The sequence below is a fragment of the Symsagittifera roscoffensis genome, chromosome 3, assembly GCF_963678635.1.
Source record: "Symsagittifera roscoffensis chromosome 3, txSymRosc1.1, whole genome shotgun sequence".
Classification (NCBI taxonomy): Eukaryota; Metazoa; Xenacoelomorpha; order Acoela; family Convolutidae; genus Symsagittifera; species Symsagittifera roscoffensis.
In genome coordinates, this window is record NC_087064.1 from 75,247,838 (window position 1) to 75,273,713 (window position 25,876).

The 25,876-nt window shown below is 33.4% G+C and overlaps 2 protein-coding genes across 2 annotated transcripts in view; both read left to right on the forward strand.

Moving 5' to 3' along the window:
- Nucleotides 1-25,876, forward strand: part of LOC134842205 (serine/arginine repetitive matrix protein 1-like) — a 334,393-nt gene that overhangs the window by 176,395 nt on the left and 132,122 nt on the right. The gene's annotated exons all lie outside the window — the stretch shown is intronic.
- LOC134841837 (myophilin-like) lies at nt 949-25,714 on the forward strand. Its single transcript, XM_063857877.1, has 3 exons — nt 949-1,081; nt 23,945-24,214; nt 25,177-25,714. The coding sequence occupies exons 1-3, from the start codon at nt 949-951 to the stop codon at nt 25,380-25,382; spliced, it is 609 nt and encodes a 202-aa protein (XP_063713947.1). The 3' UTR covers nt 25,383-25,714.

The window sequence follows — 25,876 nt, forward strand, 5'->3', positions numbered from 1 at the left end:
AAATTGCATTTTTTCGGCGCCCCCCCCCCCTCAAAATTAGTATATATTGGCGCCAACGGCGCCTTTAGAAAAATTTTAGGGTCGATCGGCCAAAAATGGATTTCTTAAAAAGTATCAAAGGGGGGGGACCCTTTGGGTCGGCAGGGGGTCGAATCCCTGAGGGGGGGGGGGGGGCGTCCGCCCCTGTTTTAAACGAAGATTTTGGTGAAAATTTGCCACCAACTCTTAATTTCTTAATTTCCACCAATTCATTTTTATTAATCGAATATTCATTTATGCAAGAAATGGAAAAAGCTCACGATACATTTTTATTTTCGGTTTTTAATTGACTAACACTTTTTAAAAATCATGCTACAAAGCGTGATTTTGAAAAAAAAACGTGCTTGTCATTGGAATCAAAATTTAAAGCTGTCTTGTGAGCTCTCTCCCGTTTTGAGCGTTTAATAAATGTTGGTAATTTGAGTGTTTCCGACAAAATGTGACAAAAGGTGATCAGTAAAAATCGAAACATTTGAACAATTGATTACAATATCTTAAACGACCACGCTTCATTGTCTACTGCTAATGTATACAAAGACAAACATGCAACTCACAAAATCATTAATTATCTCGTCGAGAACGCTTGTCTGTTTCCTGGAATATTCTGATCTACAATATCTTACCAGATACAATGACGGCCCATAGTTGTCATCCTTTTGTTTGTTATTTTAACTGAGAACTTTCATTTGTTGTTACCTATAGTCGAGTTTACAGCTTTTCTCTCTTGCAGTTTTGATCTCTTGCTGTACAATTTTAAGATCTTTTCGCTGATCCTTTATTTCAAACATATTTGAATTTGATATAGCCGAGAAGTTTAGCTGTGTGGCTTTCCTGTATTTGATTGTCTGGATTTGTCATTGATTGCTATTTCAAAGCATCTTTTTGGGAAGAAAACCCTCAGTTGGGGATATGGCCAACAGGGTTCCAGGGTACGGGGACTTGGTGGATCGACAGGCCAAGATGCAGTCCAAGTACTCTCTGGAAGTGGAGCAGGTGGTCAGAGTCTGGATGGAGATGGTCACTGGGCAGCCAGTGATGCCAGGCAAGCTCTAACGCAGCATGATTGTCATTATAATGTCAACAATTTTTTTTTCATTGGAAAAAAAAACAACAAAAAAGTACAGAACTCGAAAATATGCAGTTTTTATTTGTCAGCTTCGGTTTTGTGGGGTGGGAGATTTTTATATAAATAATGGAATGGCAAGGGGTGGTAGACATGGGGATTGGGAGGCCGATTGTTAAAGTTAATATAACTTAATTGAATGAATTTTAATAAGCTTTACCTAAGTATAGTTCAAAAACCAACCCCCTATCGAATTATTTCATTCCCTTTTGTGTGCTTGAATTTTTTCCCAGCGAGCAATTTTGCAAATAAATTGACGAAAGTTATAGAAATGATATCTGTGCGCTCGTTGGTGCAATGTTGGTGGTGTAGTGAATGCATTTATTTATTTTGTCGTACAGACTCAGGGTAGAAAGCCAAAAGTTTCAAAGCGAGCTCTCAATAAGACAAAAACCTTGTATAGTGAGAAATGTGACAAAAAATGCCGGATTTTGTCTTTTCGAGTTGTGGTGGCTTTGAATCTTTCGGCTTTTTACCCTCTATCTTTTTAGTCCAAATGTGTATCTGAAATTGAGAAAAATTCTCAAAACTCAAAACTAACTTTGCACACCCTCCTTTATAAAACAAATGAGAAGAACCTCAATTTTTCGGAATAACTACATTTTTTCATTCATTTTCTATTATTTTTTATCGGTTTTTTACGATTAAAATTTTCAGTTTTTTATCTGATTTTCTGTCGGCTTGATTTCCACGAAACAGTTGTGAGCTACGTTGTTCACTGAAAGCTATTTTCGCTGTGTTGGGATTTTGGTGGTCTGAATAATTTTCAATTTTTAAAGAAAAAATGGTTGTAACTTTTTACAATATTTCTACCGTTACAGAATCAGTCACTAAGTTTTCAGCAAATTAGTTCTTTTATTTTTATCGGTTTTTTACGATTAAAATTTTCAGTTTTTTTATTGATTTTCTGTCGGCTTGATTTTCACGCACTAATTGTAAGCTACGTTTTTCACCGAAAGATATTTTGCTGTGTTGGGATTTTGGTGGTCTGAACAATTTTCATTTTTTAAAGAAAAAATGGTTGTAACGTTTTACAATATTTCTACCGTTACAGAATCAGTCACTAAGTTTTCAGCAAATTAGTTCTATTATTTTTATCGGTTTTTTTACGATTAAAATTTTCAGTTTTTTTAGTGATTTTCTGTCGGCTTGATTTCCACGCACTAATTGTGAGCTACGTTGTTCACTGAAAGATATTTTTGCTGTGTTGGGATTTTGGTGGTCTGAATAATTTTCATTTTTTAAAGAAAAAATGGTTGTGACGTTTTACAATATTTCTACCGTTACAGAATCAGTCACTAAATTTTCAGCAAATTAGTTCTATTAATTTTATCGGTTTTTACGATTAAAATTTTCAGTTTTTTTTATTGATTTTCTGTCGGCTTGATTTCCACGCACTAATTGTGAGCTACGTTGTTCACTGAAAGATATTTTCGCTGTGTTGGGATTTTGGTGGTCTGAATAATTTTCATTTTTTAAAGAAAAAATGGTTGTAACGTTTTACAATATTTCTACCGTTACAGAATCAGTCACTAAGTTTTCAGCAAATTAGTTCTATTTTTTTATCGGTTTTTTACGATTAAAATTTTCAATTTTTTTATTGATTTTCTGTCGGCTTGATTTCCACGCACTAATTGTGAGCTACGTTGTTCACTGAAAGATATTTTCGCTGTGTTGGGATTTTGGTGGTCTGAATAATTTTCATATTTTAAAGAAAAAACAGTTGTAACTTTTTACAATGTTTCTACCGTTACAGAATCAGTAAATAAGTTTTCAGCAAATTAGTTCTATTAAATTTATCGGTTTTTACGATTAAAATTTTCAGTTTTTTTATTGATTTTCTGTCGGCTTGATTTCCACGCACTAATTGTGAGCTACGTTGTTCACTGAAAGCTATTTTCGCTGTGTTGGGATTTTGGTGGTCTGTATAATTTTCATTTTTTACAGAAAAAATGGTTGTAACTTTTTACAATATTTCTACCGTTACAGAATCAGTCACTAAGTTTTCAGCAAAATAGTTCTATTATTTTTATCGGTTTTTTACGATTAAAATATTCAGTTTTTTTATTGATTTTCTGTCGGCTTGATTTCCACGCACTAATTGTGAGCTACGTTGTTCATTGAAAGATATTTTCGCTGTGTTGGGATTTTGGTGGTCTGAATAATTTTCATTTTTTAAAGAAAAAACGGTTGTAACTTTTTACAATGTTTCTACCGTTACAGAATCAGTAAATAAGTTTTCAGCAAATTAGTTCTATTAATTTTATCGGTTTTTACGGTTAAAATTTTCAGTTTTTTTATTGATTTTCTGTCGGCTTGATTTCCACGCACTAATTGTGAGCTACGTTGTTCACTGAAAGCTGTTTTCGCTGTGTTGGGATTTTGGTGGTCTGAATAATTTTCATTTTTTAAAGAAAAAATGGTTGTAACTTTTTACAATATTTCTACCGTTACAGAATCAGTCACTAAGTTTTCAGCAAATTAGTTCTATTATTTTTATCGGTTTTTTTACGATTAAAATTTTCAGTTTTTTTATTGATTTTCTGTCGGCTTGATTTCCACGCACTAATTGTGAGCTACGTTGTTCACTGAAAGATATTTTTGCTGTGTTGGGATTTTGGTGGTCTGAATAATTTTCATTTTTTAAAGAAAAAATGGTTCTGACGTTTTACAATATTTCTACCGTTACAGAATCAGTCACTAAATTTTCAGCAAATTAGTTCTATTAATTTTATCGGTTTTTTACGATTAAAATTTTCAGTTTTTTTATTGATTTTCTGTCGGCTTGATTTCCACGCACTAATTGCGAGCTACGTTGTTCACTGAAAGATATTTTCGCTGTGTTGGGATTTTGGTGGTCTGAATATTTTTCTTTTTTAAAGAAAAAATGGTTGTAACGTTTTACAATATTTCTACCGTTACAGAATCAGTCACTAAGTTTTCAGCAAATTAGTTCTATTATTTTTATCGGTTTTTTACGATTAAAATTTTCAGTTTTTTTATTGATTTTCTGTCGGCTTGATTTCCACGCACTAATTGTGAGCTACCTTGTTCACTGAAAGATATTTTCGCTGTGTTGGGATTTTGGTGGTCTGAATATTTTTCATTTTTTAAAGAAAAAATGGTTGTAACTTTTTACAATGTTTCTACCGTTACAGAATCAGTAAATAAGTTTTCAGCAAATAAGTTCCCTTTATTCTCATAGCCTTGAGGCATAAACAGCCAGGATTACAGTGATGTCTAAATTTTGTGTGGTTCCATATAGTTTTTTTTCAATACTGACATCGTTTTTAATATTGCAATAGAAAAACAGAGTTTCGGCGGAAATCAAATACCTATAGTTTCCGGTGTACTCCTTTGATTTCGATTACTGAAAAGTTATTTTAGATTCTCCGTGAGTTAGGACCGATGTGGTTAACTCATAGAGTAATTTAGGATAGGGTACACCGTCTGCTCGTCACGCTATCTTTTTTTCGGCCGGATAGATTCGTGCAACTTCTTAGTCTAATACCGATCCTAATCTTACTCTTATACTATCTAGTCTCAGGTTGTTTAACTAGTCTCTGCTAGGCTCAATAGATCTAGGGTATACTGGTTTATTGCGGCTGCTGAAGTTCCTTTGGAGAGGCAACTAATTTCTAAGTTAAATTCAAATCTCTCTGGTGCTGAAATTACAAGTAATTTCAGCACTTACAAATAAGTGGGTTGTTAGTTAGATGGATCATGATTGGTTAATATTAAATACTTTACAGTGGTAAAATATCTAATTTATCCAATCATAAAATGTAGTTTAGATCAGGTTCCAACCATCCGGGTTTTACAGAGTTTTTTAGAATAGTCTTTCTGCAATTCAATGGATGGGTGATGGACGTTGGTATTTGGCGAACATCATATTTCTTCTGGGTTCTCTTGTTAGAGAAGTTCCAGGTTCAATCGCTGTATCTTCTCATGAAAACGACTGGGTTTTCGCAACAAACTCAAATCTGATTTCAGAATGGTTGGCTATGACAGGTTTTTCTGTTTCATGTAGAGAACTTCTTTTGGGTTGACCTTGTCTGGGAATGGCGTGGAGATTGTGCGTGGAGGGGATGCCTGGTTACTCGGATCTGTACGTATACTTGAACATCGAGGTGGTCATTGGTCTAGTTCAATGAAGTCCTTTTCTGCGAAGTCAAGTCGTACTCTAAATCCTTTGAGTTGTGATTGTGGGCGGCATATTGATTGTGGTTGGCCATTTTTTTTCGAGTGTAGTGGGGTCATTTTGTCTTTGGATGTTCGTCTTTGGTGTTGTATGCTGATCTATATACTGCATGGTGTAATTTACATTTTATAAAATTTTTATTAGTTTGGTGTTTTAATTATGATTTTGGTTAGTTGTTTTCACAAAAGCTTTTTTGTTTTAGTTCGGTTATTTTGAAGAGTTACTCACCCTTGAGTACCTCTTATTAAAAATAGGAGGGTGGTCACAAAGCGTGGATGTAGCGCGGTGGGTTAGGCCGGCTATAGAGCATGCTCAGGACGTCCTCTCTGGTGGGTTAGGCCAGGAGTGGGAGTATGATTTCGTGCGGTTTCTGTGAGAGGTCCTGTTATGTGACAACGTTTTATGTTGGGTTTATTGTGGTTTTTCTTATGTTTCGTTGGTTGTGTCCTTTTTTCAAAAATCAAATTGTTTTTGGTATGGGTTTGTCTTTCGACTTTTTTTTGTTTTATTATTTCTTTCTTAGACTTTATAATAGTCTTCAAAAGAATAAATTATCCAGTTTTAAACTGGGTTAATCCAGTTTGGGTACCGTTGGTTTCCTTTTCTTAGTCATGCTGTTATTCTATGTTTTGTGGTGTTTAGTAAGCTGCATTGGTTAGTTTTGTTTAGTATTTAATTCCTTTCCAACCGGGTTAAAGGAAAGTTAGAAACGTGTTATCGTGTGTTAGAGTTGTTGAGTGTGAAAGCTTGAAACTGAAATTCATTATTTAAACAATTCTTCGTGGGCGAGCTGTGCGAGTTTGGATAGAATTTTTGTGCGAGTGAATAGAAATATCAAAAGGTTAGTACTGCATTTTGGTTTTATCAGTTTACTACATAGAATTTCAATTTTACTGCTAGTTTTTGGGAAAAATTAAGTTACAAATTTTCATTATTATGAGATTTACTGCTTGTGGGGAAACAATTTATAAATTAATTTACTACATTGGTATGAATTTTATTTAATTTAGCTGGTGCAAAATAATAATAGAGTTTTGAACAATTTGAAGAAGTTTTCTATTTTTTATTTTTCTTTTGTGTATTTTGCAGATGATCGTGGGATGAAGACTAAAAACCTAAATAAGACATGGATAAAGAATGGTTAGTTTTTTAATTTGAATTTATTAGTTAAGAATATGTATAAATTATACTTACCTGTTAGTCGTCGGGGAAAAAACCGTGGGGGAAGATGTCGTGTATTATGTCGGAATTAGTTAGTAATTTTGCTAGTATGCGAATGATGTTTTTAGTTTGAAGCAGTGGCCAAAGCAATTGAAGTGCTTTAATGGTTTTTAGTTCTTCAGTGCCAACTGCAAACTCATAAGGTGTGTTTTGGATGAGATTATATAATTTGTGATTGTATTTAGTGTTGTGGATGAATTCTAATATCGGGATTTCTATAGGTTGAATAAATTCATGTGGGATAAGGAAGGGTCTGGATTCTTCTGCATTGAAGGTCTTTGTGATCTGTGTACAAAAAATATACATTTGGTTTATGGGATCATAATTGCGAAGAATACCGTGAAGGTTAGTATCTTTGATGCAATATGTGAAGTTAAGAAAAAATGGTGAAGTGTATTTAGAGTTAATAAAATGAAAACGGTGGTGTGGTTGTCTTGATGGAGTGTGTAGATCAAAGTGATTTTGTATGAAGCGATAATATGTATATGTGTGGGTTTGTTTAGTGCGTAACATAATGTCGTGTGAGCAGTGGAAATCTCGTTCATGTGGTGCAAGGAAATGAAAGGTTAGTGAAAATAATTGAAATTTTTCTTTAAAACTTTCGTAAGCTTGTGTGTCGGTTAGTGCTTCAGAAATGATGTGATCGAATTTGCGATCAAATATATTGAGTGTAAATACATATGGTGTTTTGATGAAGAATTTTTCTGTGATTTGTGGGTTAGCGAAACGGTCATCATCTAAAAATTGGTCTTGGTTAGCTCGGATGATGTTATGATCGTAATATTCTAGCGTATATTCGTTAGCTCGGGGTGCAGTGTATGTTTTTAGTGACTTTTTATATCCTATATAAGTAAATTGTCTATGTGTTAGTTGTGTAGTGAGTCGATATAGCATATCTTGATTTCTTTCTATATCGATGTGAGTATTAGATAAAGGTAGGCAAAGGGGGTTAGTAAAATGATAATAGGATGTCCAATGAAGTGTAGGCATTAAAACTTGTTCATCTACAAAACTACGTGTGTCGTTAGTGTCGTTAGGGGTGTTCAAAGTATACTGTGGAAATGAGGGTAAGGTGATGGCTAAAAAATCTTTCGTGTTACTGTGATTTGGATGATTAATATATTCACGGGCTGTTCCTGGTTTTGTTGGAAATGGATGGTTTGGGAATTTTCTTTTGAAAGTGCGGTAAGCTTTATTAGTGCTAATTGATGATTCGGTGGATGTGGATGATGGTGCTTATGATGCGATATAAGCTGAAGAGGGTGTAGGAGTAGGTGGGTTTGATGATTCTATTGTGGATGAAATCTGGTTTATAGTGGGGGTGTCAAGGTGGAATGGTTGTTGTTGTAGGGTGATAAAATTATCTAGTTTTTGGGAGATTTGGGGGGTGTCTGGAGAATTGGATGATCGGTCTGAATGACGTGAAGAGTAGGTTGGGGTGACTTGTGAAGCATAAGAGGGTGTAGAAATGGATGGGAGTGGGTTATTTGGTGGGATTGGTTGAAAAGGGGGTTTTGAAAAAACTGAGGGGTTGGTTTGAAAATTATTGGATGGAGATGGTTCAGAGTCTGCAAATTCATCAGGGGTTTCAATATTTGGGTTATTGAGTTGTGAAATGGAGTATAAAACTGAGATATGTGAATTAGTGTCTGAATTCATGCCTGATGTTATATTATTGGTTGGGAAATCGGGTGACGGGAAAGCAAAAAGTGGAATTATTGTAATTGGAGTGTTGAGGTTGGTTGGGTGGGAATTTGAGCGGTGTAGGGATCCAAGTTGTCGGCTCATCGTGGGCTAAAAAAATTATTATTTGAGACTGAAAAGCGGTGGTATGGGGTTGTTCTATAATTTGTTCATATGTATTTTCATCTAGTGAATGGTGTGTCATTATATGTTGAATGGGACTTTGTGATATGGTTGGTCTAAAATTTGGGTTATGTGTTATTGCTAAATTTCGAAAATTTCGTGGGACTAGGGATAATGGATGGTTATGTGGTAGGGGTGGTAACTGTGGTGCTGTAGGCGTTATGTCTACATTGTTATGTTCTTCGTCATATGTGTTCTGTCTTGTTGCTATTTTTGTGTTGTATTCTTTTATTTGTGCGTCTAAAAGAATTTTGTTTATTGATGATGAAAAAATTCCAAAAAATCCTGCAAATAGTATGCGTGCTACACTTGCTTGTCTATTTACTTGTGTGTGTATAGCGCATGTATTGTAGATTCCTTTTAAGAGTGAAAAAAGAAATCCTATAAAGTTAAACATTGCGTATAAAATAGTTAATTTTTCTAAAATGTAATAGGGCCATCCTAGAAAATCAAGAATTTCATTTTTGAGTGTAACAAAGCTAAAAATATTTATAGGTGAGATATCTTGTGGTCGGTATTTTTCACCGTTTAGATATATATGGTCTTTAATGTCTTTAAAATATCCGCTATAATCTTGTGTATAAATATCTGCAAATCCTGCGGTTTCGGCAAGTTTGCGTAAGTTTTGGTCAATTGATTGTCTTTGTATAGTGTCCATTTGTGTTAATAATTCTTGGAATTGTTGTGTTCTAATGTGATGTTGGATATCGGATTTTGAATAAATTCCAATTGATTGTAGGTGCTGTAGGAATCGTTGTAGGTGTGTTGTAGGTGTGTCAATTCCAATCGTTGTAGGTGTGTCAACGAATATTTGGGTTTCGAGCAATAGCTCTAATGCTTTCAGGTGAAAATTTTTTGAGTGATTGCATTAATGTGGGATATGGGGTAAGAAGGTAATATTTATCTTCATCAGGGTTCAGTTGTACTACATTGTGGCTATTTTCTGATCCACATGGGACTGCGGTATCCCAGAAATAGGTTCGTCTTGAAAGTGTGTCAACGAAATGTACTTTATTCTTATAAAAGATAGGGATTCTTTTATAGCATCGTTTATCTTCAAAAACATATAGTGGTGATACTTTTTTGGTACAGGTATAAAACCATAAAATGTTTCCTTCGTAGTCTAAAAAATTTGATCTATTGCCTGATAGTAAATATCCTGCGTAGGGTATTTTTAATACTGCTAGTGCAAGTGATTGTAGGATTTGTGTCCTTTCTAATTCGCATAGTTGGTGAAGTGTTTCTAATTCAGCGAGTGACATTTCTGGAAAAATGCGGCTAATTGTGTAGTCTAATTTCATATCTAGGTGAATATTATAGTGGATATTACCGAAATATGTACTATTCATTAGTGATAGTTCTTGTAAACGTGTGCTTCTAGTGTCATGGGGTTTTAGATGTCCACCAGGTTGACCTTTACTTGTTTGAAAACTAACTGGTATATATGATGTTCCTTCGTTTATAGGATGACTTGTGGCGTATGGGTCGATTTTTATTTTTCCAGTGGTCATGTCGAATTCTTTTTTGTATTCAACTAATATTTCGGAGTATTGTGTTTTGTGAAGTGGGTTTCTGTATTTACATGCAAGTTCTGTTTCTTGATATATTTGAAAACGTGTCAATTTATTTTCTATATTGTGTATGTTCCTAAAATTAGAACTTTGTTTTCGTGATGGATTTACTTGTTCATATGGAATTGACTGTATAAAATTTTTTTCGTGAAATTTTATCATACGAGCGTGTATTTTTGCTACTTGAAATGTTGTACATGTGTCTTCGGGGAACCAAACAATTGTTGCTTGTGTTCGTGTTGTAGGGTCACAATAGCCTTGATCGTTTTTACAAGGTAATCTAATTCCTTGATAGATCATGGTGTTGTCAGATAAATCGCGTGTGAGTTGTATTTTTTCGAGTTGTATTTTCCAATCGAAAAACATTATTTCTTGGTATCCTTTATTTTTTGTGTCTGCTTTGCAGTTTGATGGGTTATTTATACCAATATGTGGTATCCAGTGTTTATCGTGTATGTCATAAGTTAATCTTCCGTGTGCGCCGTTGTATGGGTATTTTTCATCTAATTTTATATGTCCTTGATATCTTTCAAGTTCTGCTTGATGTACACAATCTGAAAAAACTTGGAAATATACTAACTTTCTATCTGTGTTTTTATTTTTTGTGATATTTAGTCTGAGTAACTCGTTTTTACAATCTTCGGGATGGAGATGTAAAAGTCGTTCGATATTACTCTGGTAGAATGATTCGTGGTCAAGTCGGTTTTTATTTCCATTAGAGACTTGTGAACAATGTACTTTCTTTTCAGAAAATGTTGCTGTGAATTTATATCCTATAACTGTTGTTGCTCGGGCTTTTGAATAAAGTGTCGCTATTACATTTGTTGTTTCTATGGCTTGTGGTTCTGTTTCGCATTGTGATACTTGATTTATTGCATATTTGTGTAGTGTTTTTTGTTCGTTTTCTTCACAATCGTAATGTGTTACTAATGAATCTTGGGGTCCTGTGCGGGGGGAAGGGTTTATGTTTTGATTGGAGGTTACTAGAAAAAAGAGTTGGAGAAAAATTAATATTTTTAGAATATACATGTGTATGACAATCCTGAGTATGGGTTATAAAATGTGATGTAACCAATTGTCTTTTTGGTATATCTGTCGTATTTGTATATTACTTTAGTTGTTATAAATGGTGGTGGTAGGGATTGAGCTGTTATATTTGGTGGGTTTAATGGATAGGGATGTTGAGTAATGTTGTTTAATTTAACCGTGATTTCAAATTTTAGTTGTAAACTATTTTGTTGGAGTATTTGGATGTTATGATCACGAATGTCGTCGTGGATGTCTTGTCTATATTGTAGTCTATTTAGTGCCCAGTTGTGGAGTCGGTTACTTTCTGGGTGTTGTCCAAATAATGGTGGAGGTGCTGTGAATGTATTCGAGTCTAGTCTTAAAGGAATATTTGTTGATGATTGTTCTCGGTATCTAGCGTCGAGGTTATTTGGGAAATTGAAGTTAAAAGGCGTTGGTGAAATCTGGCTGATTGATGGTGTTGATGGTAGTGATAATGTTTCTGGTAGTGATGAGGATGTTGTTGTATCCGTAGAAATATCTATTGGATCATTGATTAAATTTGGTTCACCTTGTGTGAATGAATGTGTTGTCCAATATGGTAGTCGTGATGTTTGGTTTGTAGGGTTAAAGGGATTTTCACGTATTTGTTCAGATGTTGGTGTTGAACCTAAGTAATCTGAGGGTAGGCTTGAGGTGCTACGTTGTGAAAGAAGCGTAGGGGTTTCTGGTAATATAGCGATGGTGTTTTCTGGAGTACTTTGTGATGGTGATTGGGGTATATCAAAATGAACTCGGGGAGTTTGAAAATTTCTGTTTCGTCAAGGATGTATAATTTGTCTGTTTATTTCGACTGTATTTTGGTTTTGACTAGGATTTCGTATTCTACTGAATTCTTGTGGTAATGTTGGGTATAAGTTATATGTTGGTTCACTTAGAGGTGCTTGTCGTTGAACTGGTTCTAGTGGTTCTGATAAGCCAGCGTGTCGTTCTTCAAAGGTATATGGGTTATCTTGAAAGGAAATTCGTGTAGATGTTTGGGGGTTTTGGGTAGTTGAAGGTGTTGTTGGGTTAGCTTGGGATGATGTCGGTGAAGACTGACTGTGTGACTGTTGGTTAGCAATTTATGATAGGTTTTGATCTATTCTTTTTGTGAAAAAATTTATGTTTATTATAGTATTCTTCTAGAAAAAGAATTAGGAGGATTGTTGCTAGGGCGAATGTGATGATTGCTTTCTTTATACATTTGCATATTGCCAAGATGAGGGATGATAGAAATGTTATAAAAATTACAAATAGTAAGAAAATATCTGTTCTACTAAAAATGGTTCGTATCATTTAGATAAGTTTTGTGAATCGTACCTGTGGATATAGTCAATAGCTTTTGAAAGCTGAAGGTATAGTTCAAATATGGAATAGAAAATTAAAAAAATATTGCAAAAAATGATTAAGATTATTACAAAAGATTCAAAGGTATCAAAAAGAAATATGATTAAAAGTTTAAATATCGTTAAAAAGTTTATGAGAATGTTAAGAATTATGTTGACTGGTCGAGAGAAGAGCATTTAAGAAATGGCTTCTTGATCGAATATTTTTTGTTGTTTGAGGCAATTTTCAAGTGTCGTCGAATTATTTATTGGTTTTTTGACAAGTGGGTTGAGTTTTGTGAAAAATTGTTGGGGGCAAATTTTATGGTGATTGGGAGGTCTTCTTTTTCTTTATTTTTATTTGTCAAATGATCTAGGGTATTTTTGAGATTTTTATACTTTAGGCTAATTAAAATGGTCGTTCTTTTACTTTTGGCTAAGTTAACAGATTTGTTTTGGGGGGTATTTGAGGTCTGAGTTGGGGAAATATTGTTGATCTTTGGGTTATTAGATAAGGGAGGGTTATGATATTATGGTGATATTTATTTTAGTTGTCAAGTTGGGGTGGTTTGCTTATTTTTGACCTGGAGGTCGCAAAGTTATGGTTATAGATATGCCTGGAGTTTTATATCGTTCGTCTAGTTGATCTGTGTTAGAGTTAGAGAAGGTGACGGATTGGATGAATCCTATTGGCTAATTATGAACTAGAATCGCTGCGTGTTTGTCAGCATGTTGTTTTGAAAAATGAAAGTTCAAAATATTTCAGAGGTGCAAAAATTATTAAATATAAAATTAAAGCTGTTTTTGAAATTCGACTTTCTTTAATATTTTAGATTGTGGAATGAATGTTTTATAGTTTTTACGTGGTTGATTTCTAAGTCGTGATGACTCTCTATGTTCTGATTTGTCGATTTGTTCTTGGGGTATTATTTTTTTTGTCATTTTTCTATTTTTTCTTTCTTTTTGAGGTGTATTTTGATCTAGCTTTTTTGTATTGTTTTTCGTTGTAGTTGATTTTTTATTTTGGTTTTCGAGGTGAATGTCATGTTGTTCCTTTGTTTTATTTTCCATATGTGGGTTATTTTGAATAATTTTTAAACCTGTGAAAGAATATAATTGAGTTAGTTCGCGTAGTGCGTATTCTTTTGGGTAATAAGGTAATAGGTTGTTTCGATGTTGAACAATTTCTTTTTGGTCTGAGTCGGTGATTTTATATGTTACATCAGTGGGTTTGGCAATTATTTGGTATGGTCCTTTACGAAGGGGTTGTAATTTTTTAGAGATTCCTTTTTGAGTGTTAAAATTGGGTATTAAAACAAATGATCCAATTTTTAAATCGGAGGCTGGTGTAAAGCGTGAATTTATTTGTTCATTAATGTTTTGCCTTTGTAACAACTTTTTTGTTACTTTTTGGTAAATTTCATTGTGTTTTTTATCTCTGTTTAAAATCCATTTGGTGTGTGTACCGGAGGCTAATTTAAGAATTTGTGGGTGATGAAAATGATCTTCATCGTGTGTGTGTAAAGGTAGGTTATAACAAATTGAGTCTTTATTCGGTTGACAATAACTTTGTGCATTTTTATGAGAGTTTGCTGTAAACAGAATTGGTTTGCGTGGCTTTTGATTAAAAACCATTTCATATGGTGACATTCCTAGAGTTGTCGTGATTTGTGAATTATATGCTAAGGGAAATAGTTTTACATCTGCTGACCATTCGGTGTATCTTGTATCATTTCCATTGATGATACATCTAAGATATTCTTGTAGTGAACGGTTCATACCTTCGACTAAGCCGTTTGTCCAAGGTGCGTGAGATGTACGTGGTTTGTGTTTGATGTTATATAAATGACATAGTGTGATGATTTCATTATTTATGAATTCTGTACCGTTGTCTGTAACTAAAATTTCTGGTAGTCCGAATTTGGCTATCCAGTGTGCATAAAGTGTTGTGTAAGCGTAATAAGCGTTACAATGTGGTACTGGGTTAAGTGCTACATAATGTGTAAATGCGTCAACAATTACCATAATGTAGGAATTTCTTTCGGATGAGGGTGAAATTGGTCCTTTTGTATCGAATGAAATACGGTGGTTAAAGTACAATATTTGTCCTATAAAATCTTGTTTTTGTGCTATTTGTTTTTGATTTGGATAAGGTTTATTTAGCTGACATACTATACAATCATTGCATAGTACTTTTATCCAAATTGGTGCATTTGGAAAATAAAGGTTTTGTATGAAATTTGAATATGTTTTCTCTGATCCAGAGTGTCCTTTAATGTTTTGTGTATGTGAAATATTAAAAGCTATAAGAATCATACTTAGAGGGAGAGAGGGAACTGTAGATTCATTTAATTGGTATTCTAGAAGGTCTGTGTTTTCATTAATTGTTGTATTATTAAATTTTCGAAAATATCGGAGGAGTGTTTTATTTCCTAAAATAGTTGTATCTGCCTTGACGGGTTTAGTTTTATATTTGTGCCATGATTTTAGTTGTCTAATTACTGGGTCATGATTTTGATATTGTTTCAAAGTATTAATTGTAATTTTATCTGTTGGGGGGAGAAAAATGTTTTCAATTTCTAATTTAGATAAAGGAATTGTATCAAGTGGGTCATGGAGGTCAAAAACTTGATTTATTGTGTATTTTGAATCGTTTGTTTGTGGTCCTGATAAATTTATTTCATCAGTTAGATTTTCTTTTTCAATTAATGGAAGAAGGTCTTTTTTATGCGGGTGTTGTTTTACTCTTTTTTGTTGGGTGTTATTTTTTATCCATTGTGAATATGGAATTGGTTTAAAAGTTGATGTTCCAAGTAGATCAACTTCGTAGTGGTTATTTTGGCAATCTAAATAAAGTGGGAAGTGTTGTAGATTATTTATCTGTGATTGTTCAACGTCAGTTTTTACTGCATATTTGCATTCTAGTCGGGGTGATGTTTCGTTTTCTGCCAGGTAGAATTTTATATTTTTGGGTATTTCAACTGTAGTTTTACGTGTAAGTAATTCAGGTTGTGTATTTCGACTTAAAGTGTCTGGTAATGCAAGATTCTTTCCTGCTGTCCAAACTATATGTAAGTTTGGGAATTTCATTAGAATTAATTAAAATCTATAAACTCGGTGATTTGGATTGGATTTTTGTGTAAAGAGAAAGATGATTGGTTTGTGATCTGTAAATAGAACTGTTGGATGTTTTGATCCAAGTATCAGAAATTCATATTCTGTTAGTGTATATATTATGGCTGTACATTCTCTCATTAGAGTTGAGAGTCGTAGCTCTGTTTGAGCGAATAATCGAGAATTTGCTTGTACCATGCTGGTTCATTTTGTTTGTACCATTGTGTGATTGTAATAATGCTGCGCCAATGCCAAAATTCGAAGCATCGCACATTGCATAGAATGGTTGATTTGGATCTGGAATTGTATTCGAAATTTGTTCAGTTAAGAGTTTTTTAATTTCTTCAAATCGTGCTTGATGTTCTGTGTTCCATTCAAAATTATTTTGTTGTCTAAGTATATTATAGAATGGTCTTAGGTATAATTGCATTTTATAGACATATTTGCTTAAAAAGTTTAACATTCCAAGGAATTCTTGGATTTTCTTTTTGTTTGTTGGTGGTTGGAGCTTCTGAATAGCATCAATGCGTGATTTTAATGGAGTGATTGTTTTTCTTTCTATATTATGTCCTAAGAATTTAACTCTTGTTAAAAAGAAGTGTGATTTATCGGGGGCGGCCTTCAGATTTTTTTTCTGAAGTATTTTGTGATAGTGTTCTAAAACATTGAACATTTCTTCTTTTGTTTGTGATTGCATAAAAACATCGTCTAAATAGGTGATTGCGTTTTTCTTGAGTATTAGTGGTCTAAAAATTCTGCTCATAAAAGCTGAAAATGCTGCTGGTCCTATGGATATTCCATAGAATAGGCGGTTGAATCATATTGCTGATTTCCAATAACAAATTGTGTTAAGCGTCGCGATTGTTCATCTAGTGGCATTTGATTATATGCACTATTCATATCTGCGGTTGTAAAGTATTTTCCGTTTATTTTTGCTAAAATAACTTGTATTGGTTCAATAGGCCAATTGCATTTTGATTCGTCTATTAGTGAATTAAGGTATCTAGCGTCTAGAACTATTTTTAATGATTCTCCTTTTGCTAGGATGATATCAGGGTTGATAAATGTGTTACCTTTTGGTTGTTCTTCTTTGTTTACCGGTGATATAATTTTGTATTGTTCTAAAATATCGAGTAATCTGTTTACTTTATCGTGTAAGTTAATTGGTACTTTACTTGCTCTTTGTTTTTTGAAAACTGCGTCAGGTTTTAATGGGAGATGTAGTGAAGAGCTGATTTTGCCAACATCAAATTTGGATGTTGCATAGACTGATGAATATTTTATTAGCTGTTTGGCTAATTTATCAAATTCGTCTTGTGTTATTTGTGAATGTTGGAAGTTAAGCATTGTTAAAAATTTCTGTTGATTCTCTGTATAGTTATTTATGTTGAATGTAGGTTTGAAATATGGGGTTTTTGTGAGATAATCTGTATTTCTTTTTTCATTACTTATTATATTATTTATGGATAATTCTTCATTAAGAATTGTGGATTGACAAATATCTAATAATTGGAGTATATTATTTACGCGGTATGCTTTTTCGTGTATTGGTGATATCGTAGCGTTGGTTTCGCAATAGCCTAAAAGTCCTAAAGGTAATGTTATTTGATAGGGTGTATTGTTGTATACATGTAGAGAAATAATATCTGAATTCGAGTTTTTCAAATATTTTATGGATGAGATTGTGATTTTGAAAAACTTATGGATAGGTTTGAATTCAAAATCTGACATATAGAGTTGTTGTTTATTTTGTTTTTTATCATATTGGTGAACTTGTTTTATTGAAAAATTATATATGTTTCCTGATAGTGGTTTCAGGTGTTTTCTTTGTTGGTTATATATTGGAGAAAATTTTGAAAAGAATAGTGGTTGTTTATTTAATCTTTGAAAAAATGTTAGGGATGTGTCTTTTGTTTTTGTGTATTTATCTTTTATTAGTATTTTACTATTCAAGATGTTAATTGTTGGTATATATTTAGAGATAAATGGTATTCCAATGATATTGTGTTTAATATCAGTGATATGAAATATTTGTTTAAATGGTTTATTTAAAATTTTATTCTGCTCTTTTGTTCTTGTGGGGAGAAGAAATAATTGAATTTTTCCATAGTTTACCAATGTTGATTCTTGTGCTGTTGCTAGTTTACTGGAGGTTTCAAGAGGCGTTAGTTTTGGGTGTAATGTTTTTATCTCATTCCATGTGGGAATGTTTATTATGTTTGATTCTGCTCCTGAATCAATTAAAAAATCAATTTCAAGATCTGGTTGTTGAAATTCTTTGTTTCTTGGACTTTCTAAAAGAAATGGTTTTGTCCAAATTTTTTCATTAGGTTGTTCTTTTTGTATATTTTGATAGATGTGATTTGTATTTAAGCATTTTGTTTTGTCATTTTTATTGGATTGATTTGTAGTGTTGATTTCGTTAGTTTCTTGTGTCGTTTGTGTGGAATGGATGGGTTCATTATAATAATTGTGAAGGAGTTCTAATTGGTTTTCATATATATGTGATGAAAAAGGTTGTTCATATATAATAGGTTCGTAGTCATTTTCAACTGCTATCATATTGATGGAGATAGTGTTTTCTGTATCACTTTCTGAATCTGATGATCCACAGTTTATTTGATTTAGTTGTAGTGTATCATCTACTGTGTCATCAATACCTGGGGGGTCTGATGTTGTTTCCGGATTTCATTGTACTTGATTTATATGTCTTTGATGTTTAGGTGTACTACTTCTGTGGCGATTGTTGGAATTATTATAATGGTTATTATTTCTGTGTGGTGATTGGGAATAATTTCTATAACGATTATTATAACTTGAATGTCGATTTTGTGAATTGTTTCGTGATCTGTTTTGATAATTATCGTTTGATCTGTTATAGTTTGATCTGTTATATGAGTTATTCCTTGATCGATTGTTCGGGTAATTCTGATTTCGGTTGTTTGAATAACTTCTATTTCGATTATTGGAGTAGTTTCTATTTCTATTATATGATGAGTTTCGTGATTGATTGTTTGGATAGTATTTATTCCTTGATTGGGAATTAGATCTAGAAACAAATTGTGTTGTATTTGAATTTGATCTGGAGTAGTTATTTCTACTATTTGGTCTATTGTAATGATTTTGTGATGAATTTTGTGTATTTCTTCGTTCTGGTGATCTTCCTCTATAACTTGAGTTATATGGTGATTGAGTTCTCGTGTAATTGGTATTGTTCGGAAGTGGTTTTCCAGAACTGTTGTTGCTGTATACATTTTTGTTCGGTAGATTTTGATCTTTTTTCATGTACTGATAGAATGATTTATTTGGTTCTTTATATTTTTGAGGTTTGTTTTGATTATCCTGTTGTTTTTGTCTACATTCAGAAATACTATGTCCGTATCGTCGGCAATAATTACACAATTTTTTGAAAGATGGTTTGCCTTTAAAGTTTGGGTGTTTTTCATAAATATTGAGTATTTCAGTGATTTTTTCAACGAGGTCTGTATCTGATTCCTGTATATTGTTGATGTTTGTGGTATTTGTTTCAATTCGGTTAACATATTGTAATTTCAGATTTTCTGTTTCTTCAAGTTTCATTGTGATTTCCGCTTGCTCTAGTTTGTCTACTAGTTTTCGAAAATCTAAATCAGGCTCTCGAATTGAGGAGGGATGGGATGCTCTCTTTTTTATTGCTATTTTCCTTAATTGAGGTGTTAAGGTCATCATTAAGATTTCTGTCATTTTTGTGTTTTTATAGTCAAGTGTATTTAATGAATATGCTTTTCGAACTAATGTTTCGATACGTACTGCTAATTTTTTGATGGTTTCATTTGGTAATCTGCGAATTTCATTACATAAAACTCTTTATTGTTGTTTGTTTCTTTCGGAGTCAAACATTTTTGAAAATTCTTGTGTAAATCTTTTCCAATTTGATTTTATTTCTATAGGCAATACTGAAAACCATTTTTGGGCTGCGCCGTCTAAGGTTTTCTGTATCAACAATGTGCGTCGATGTATCCAGTTTTGATGTAGTGGCGTATTAATTGGTTCAGGTCCTATATTTAAAATTAAATTTGCTGTTACTGCATTTAAATAATCTTCTACAGAATATTCAGGGTCTGTTCCTGTGAATACCATTAATGGTTTGTTTGATGTTATTGATGATCCACCCATAAGGTATGGATTCATTGTCATTTGTAATGATTCTGCTGCATTTGGCATTTGTGAAAAATTTGAAAGTTGATTTTTTATTATTTCGTGTTGTTGAAGGTAATATGGAAGAGGTATTTCATTTTGCATTTGTGTTGGTTGATATGAGTGTGTAATCATTGGGTTTTGTGGCTGAATTGGTTGAAAAGATTTTGTATTAATTGGGTTTTGCATTTGTATTGGTTGTTGATTTTGTGTATCTATTTGATGTGGAGAAAAAATTCTATGATATGTATATGGTTTTTGCACTCCTTGTCCGCGATATTCTTGGGTATATGGTGCAAATATATCTGGTTGTAAATAATCATCATCAGAGGATAGGTAATCCGTTTGATGAGGTGCTTGTTTTTTATTTTTATTCTGTTGAAAGAATGGGTAATTTTCACTACGATCCTGTGGAGGATGTGAATTAGTTTGAAAATTTACTGAGTTGGTTGTTGCCATTGGATTATCCCAATATCGAGATCTTATCTGATTATTATTTTTTTTTCGTGGGGGATAGTTTGTTTTTGATGAAGGTGTGTAATTATAATTGTGTTCCGCAAAATTGTTTCTTGTGAACGTTCTGCGTGTTTTTGACGGTATTGTCATGGGTCTATATGTTTGATAATCCATTTGTGAATATTTTGGAGCAACCGAAGGTTTAACGGTTGATTGTAAGGTTACCTGTGCTAGTGAAGTGTTTGTATTTCTTGGTGTTGCTAAATTTGGACGTATCGGTGAAATACTTTGTTGTGTAGTTGTTGTTGTTTGGACAATTTCTTCATTTATGAAGTGTGATGGTGTCTGAATATCTTGTTGAGTGAGATTCCTAGTTCCATTAAGGTTTTCATTGTGTATGACGGTCGAATTTAAACTGTTATTTCGCGTATCAGGTAAAAATGTATTGTAGTTTAATGGTGTTGCATCAATGGTTAATGGTACTACTCTTACATAGTCTCTTGTATACGATATTGTACTTATTGCTTGACTTGAGATTGATTGTGGGATATTTATGAATGCATAATGAGACCATTCGGGGTCCCAAACGTAGTCTGATTGTTCTGTGATGGCGGTATCATCGTTTGAATTTTGAGGTCTAAAATTTTTTCTTGCTTGTGAAATTAAATCTATATTATGTGTGAAATAATCTATTATAAACCATGCCAAAATTTTTTGTAAGTCATGTTTTGTATGTTGTGAAACTTCATTTTTAGTGAAATTTTCTTTAATTATATGTAGGAAAGTTGAAAATAGTGTGATTTCATGTCGTACCCTTATATGTTTAGATGTCTCTGTCGGTGAGACATTTGGGATTGGGATTTCGTTTTCTAATATTGAGATATAACTATATATTATTGCAAAAACTTCATTAGTAAATATGGAGTTTGCTCTTTGTGAGTTATGATATTGTATGCTTTTTATATATTCTGAGAATACTTTTGAAAATTCTAAATCATGGTCGTCTGTTTGAATTACATATTTGCGGTGATTCGGGTTTGGTGAGCTGAATTCTATGGTGTAGATTTCGTATTGTTGTGTCAAATTACATATATCTTTCAGATAGTGATCAATAATTTGTCTTTTGATTTTTACATCTGGGAACTGTGCTTTACATGGGCTGATTCCGGGTTCAAATAAATTTAGGAGTAAATTCTTGCAAAAATCATGCTGTCCTCTATTATCGGGTGCATCTACGAGGAAGGGGTAGATATCGTCATCATCTGGACTATCTTCACTTGGAGTGTGTGTTGGCTCATTTTTTTTGTTTAACGACTGTTAATAGGTAATTATCGATGTGTCTAATTGGTTGATTCCAATTATACAAATGTACTGGTTTGTGTTTATATTGCTTTTTTATTCTTCTTTTTCCTCTTTTTGATGAATTTGAAGTTGTTTCTGAGTCGGAAAAATATAATTGATCGTGAATGGGGCAATTTTTATCTATAGATTCTTTTAATTTATATAGTTCGTCTAAATTGCTGGCTTCTGATTCTGAAAATGCGTTTCTATTTTTGGAAAATCTTTTTCGTGTTATTTGTCTTTGTTTGGTTATTATTTTCCTTTTTAGTGTTTGTCGTTTTGTTCTAATATATCCAACTGTTTGTGTATGAGGTGTGATTACAAGGTCGTATTTTTTGTTATCTATTTCACAGTTGTGTAAAACGATTGTTTGTTTGTTTCCTAGATTTTTAAATGACATAAGGTTTAGGATGACGGATGCAAAAGTTGTTAGATGATTTCTATTTTCTTAAACTGTTAGTTCTTACAATTTTTTTGGTTAGCTTAACCTGGGTCTATTTTTTCAGGGTTGGAGAGAAAAGTATATCGATTCCGAAGAATGATTTTTTACTTTCTCTTGGCTAGTATAAGCTAAAGTGTTAACTTACTTAATCTTACTTAGGGGTAGTGATTGTGTTCAAGGGTTGGAGAATAGTAAATCGATCCACAAGTTTCAGGTATAATTAGAACGCGAGTGGTTCGTTAGATACTATTTTAAATTTACTAAGTCTAAGATTTATCCTGGGTCTTGATAAGAGGAGGGTTCAAGTGAAGGATGAATAACCGAAGTTCTTCACTGTTTATCCTAATTTGAATGATTAGTTTTGTTCAAAAATTTCTATTAGTCTTGGGTTTTTTGAAAGGGTTGGATAGTGAATCGACGTTTGAGGTCGTTAGCCACTAGCTAAGTGGGTGGGGGAGAACAAAATTGTTCTTTTTGATCCAAGGATAGGCCTTGATGATCAAGTTTTAAATTTAATTAAATAGAAAATGAATTAAGATTCAAGGATAAGCCTTGATGATCTGATTTTAAAATTAAGTGAATTTAAGTTTAAAATGGTTTAAATTTGTTTAAGAAAAAGATTTAGTTTTTTGATGATATTAGTGAGCTTATGAATGCTGTTATGTTTAGATGATGAAGCTGGGACAACTGATGATTTTATGATTACTAATAGTTTATTGTCATGCTACTAATTTTTGTTTTGATTTTCAATAAATATTTTCCAAACATGTTTTATATAATACTGCAGAATTTTAGGAAAACGATCTGAGATCTTTTTATCAATCGTTATTGTATATTAATAGTTTTGTTTAGCGCCTGAGATGATTATGAAGATTGACTTCAAGATTTTATGTTTGCAAATGAAAATCTAAATTCATTGCTAATAAAATTCTAAATATAAAAGTCTGTGTTGGCTTTTGCCGTACTATCATATAACTATTTGGTAAGTTTCTACTTTGTCGTATGTCGTCTCTGGTTCGAGGTCTTCTTGCAATTCGGGGTAGTTCTGTTATCGTTCGGAATATTGGCTCTGATCTATTGAGTCGTAGAGACATTTCGATTAAATTATCATCGTATAACATTTTAAAAATGTTTTGTCTAAATTCTAATCTATTTTTGGTTAATTCTAAGCTATTAAGGTCTTGTTCGAGACTTATGGTCGCACCAGATGAGTTAGGACCGATGTGGTTAACTCATAGTGTAATTTCGGATAGGGTACACCGTCTGCTCGTCACGCTATCTTATTTTTGGCCGGATAGATTCGTGCAACTTCTTAGTCTAATACCGATCCTAATTTACTCTTATACTATCTAGTCTCAGGTTGTTTAACTAGTCTCTGCTAGGCTCAATAGATCTAGGGTATACTGGTTTATTGCGGCTGCTGAAGTTCCTTTGGAGAGGCAACTAATTTCTAAGTTAAATTCAAATCTCTCTGGTGCTGAAATTACAAGTAATTTCAGCACTTACAAATAAGTGGGTTGTTAGTTAGATGGATCATGATTGGTTAATATTAAATACTTTACAGTGGTAAAATATCTAATTTATCCAATCATAAAATGTAGTTTAGATCAGGTTCCATCCGATACAAGCCTATTATTTTTTGCAGTATTTTTTTTCATCAAATAGACGTTTGCAGTTTTCAAGTTTAGAGCTTCATAATAAGTTATGGAGCTTTATAAAAATTATGGCATTATTTTATAAGTTTTTATTCCACTCTGTTCTGAGTCATTTTCTTACATCATCGCACTGACATTTTTGCAGCAGATAGGTTTAGTTTTAACAGATGATGCAACAATTTTTTCCTGCATTGCCAATATAGTTCTGCAGTCTGAGTTTTTTTTGGCCAAATTCCGGCATTTTGATTTTGCCTTACCCCATCCCTTTTTCCATGCCTTTTACTTCTTTTCCTTGGGGGGGGGGGTGAAAAAGAAAAAAGATTTTCGATAAAGTTTCAAATAATAAGACTCCGCTTCTGTTCAGAAATAGCACAGGACACTCCCCTTGGACCCGACAGGATGCAATCAGCGTTAAGAGATGGAGTGTATCTATGCAAACTAATGAACTCAATTGACCCCGGCAGCTGCAGACCGAACACACACTCCAACATTCCATTTAAACACATGGAAAATATTGGTATGTTTTTGAATGCGTGTGAAGAATACGGGGTGAAGAAGCTGGACATGTTCCAAACTGTGGACCTTTATGACAACACAAACTTCGGAGGGGTCATTCAAACGATTCTCGCTCTAGGTAAAGGGATCTACTTAACAATTGCCCCAAAAGGGGGGCAATTGTTATGTAGACTAAAATAACGCGTTTTCGACCAATCAGAATGCAGCAAAATTATAATTCTCAATAAAAAGCTCAGTGCTATTTTACTGCTTTTATTAATAGGGGTGGCAATTCTTAAGTAGATAATAAGGGGGGGGGGGGGCAATTGTTAAGTAGATCCAGGTAAAGTTCATTAACAATTCTTTGAAATGTTTCTGAACTCATAAAAAGTGACAAAAATTTTTGCTAAGTTTTGAAATTTTTAGTTCAGTGGTAGATTTATAATTATGCATGGCGGATTGGTTGGGGCGGCGGTTTTTCAACCTTTTTTGCTTATTATTTTTTAAAAATTTTATACAGATTTACTAAACTACAAGAAGGATGCGATCCTTCATATTCGCGAACAGTCCTGCACACCACGCCAATGGTTGCGAAAACTTAGCGTTTAGGTTCCTCATCAAAATAGTCATACGAATACCGTATGTTTTTTTAAAAATTTGATGTTCTGTAAACGGTCAAGTTTTGTTGTCTTTAAAAAATACCAATTTAGGGATTCTGGATCCTTTGGGTTGAAAACAGGTCAAAGTCGGGAGGATTATGGGTGTGCAAATATCCTCCCCACCCCCCTCTGCTTCCAGGTTGTTAGTGACGCCAAAGCAAACCACGATCACGGAAAATACGTGATCAATATGTACACTTCCCCACATAAACCTTTTTCGGCTGTGAACTTAAATAATTGAGTAACAAAAGCTTAAATAAAATTATCTAATTATCTTTTTATCTTGAATCTCAGGATTTTTCGCCATTATAGCCAGCAGCCTTGTAAGAAAAAAGTTAGCCCCATCACGCTGTGGCTGTATTATGGTATAATTCGTGAGTGGTAGGCGTTCTAAAGGGAATACGCCAAATCTATTATTCTTTTATTTTCTGATACTTTTCAGGCAGAAAATGCCAGGCTAACAACTTCCTAGGTCCAGTTCTGGGTCCCAAAGAGTCCACTCCTCGGAGTCGAGAATGGACCAATGAACAATTACGGAGAGGCAATGCTATCATTTCACTGCAAATGGGAACTAACAAACACCAGGACTCTGGCTTAGACGCACTCTGCAGACGACAGATCATACCACACCCTAACTCAGCACAATGACAAAGGATGCAGTTTTTACTTTATATCAAACGAAAACATTCCTGTCTTTTTGCCGACCCATCGTACTTTCTACACTTCACAGTCTGCAAAACTTAAATGACCGAAACCTTCCAATTTTGTAATTATGCGAATGATATAATAGTATGAAAAATCATTAAAACGCATTATTGAAGCAGCCAAAAAACTTCAAAAATATGTTTCGACGAACTTTTAGCGATTCGACCTGTCTGGTATTTAGGTTTTTAATTGCCCTACTTTTGACTAAGTGAAGTTACTTAATCAGCAATGGAGTTTAAAAATTGGCTAAATCTTTGTTTTCTGTTATTTAATTTAATTGGATCATCTCTTTTGACTCTGTTCTTATCACGTCTATTATTGTCCGAACTACTGAAAATGGGGATGTAACTTGTATCCTGTTGTAAGGTAGTTTTTTATTTCTCACGCAAAACCAGGTACCACAAATAATCACCGGGAATGAGTCGAGTGATATCTCA

Coding starts and splice junctions, on each gene's coding strand:
- LOC134841837 (XM_063857877.1), top strand. CDS start 949: ATGGCCAACAGGGTTCCAGGGTACGGGGACTTGGTGGATCGACAGGCC. Junction 1,082..23,944: donor TGGGCAGCCAGTGATGCCAG/GCAAGCTCTAAC, acceptor GCTTCTGTTCAG/AAATAGCACAGGACACTCCC. Junction 24,215..25,176: donor TCAAACGATTCTCGCTCTAG/GTAAAGGGATCT, acceptor GATACTTTTCAG/GCAGAAAATGCCAGGCTAAC.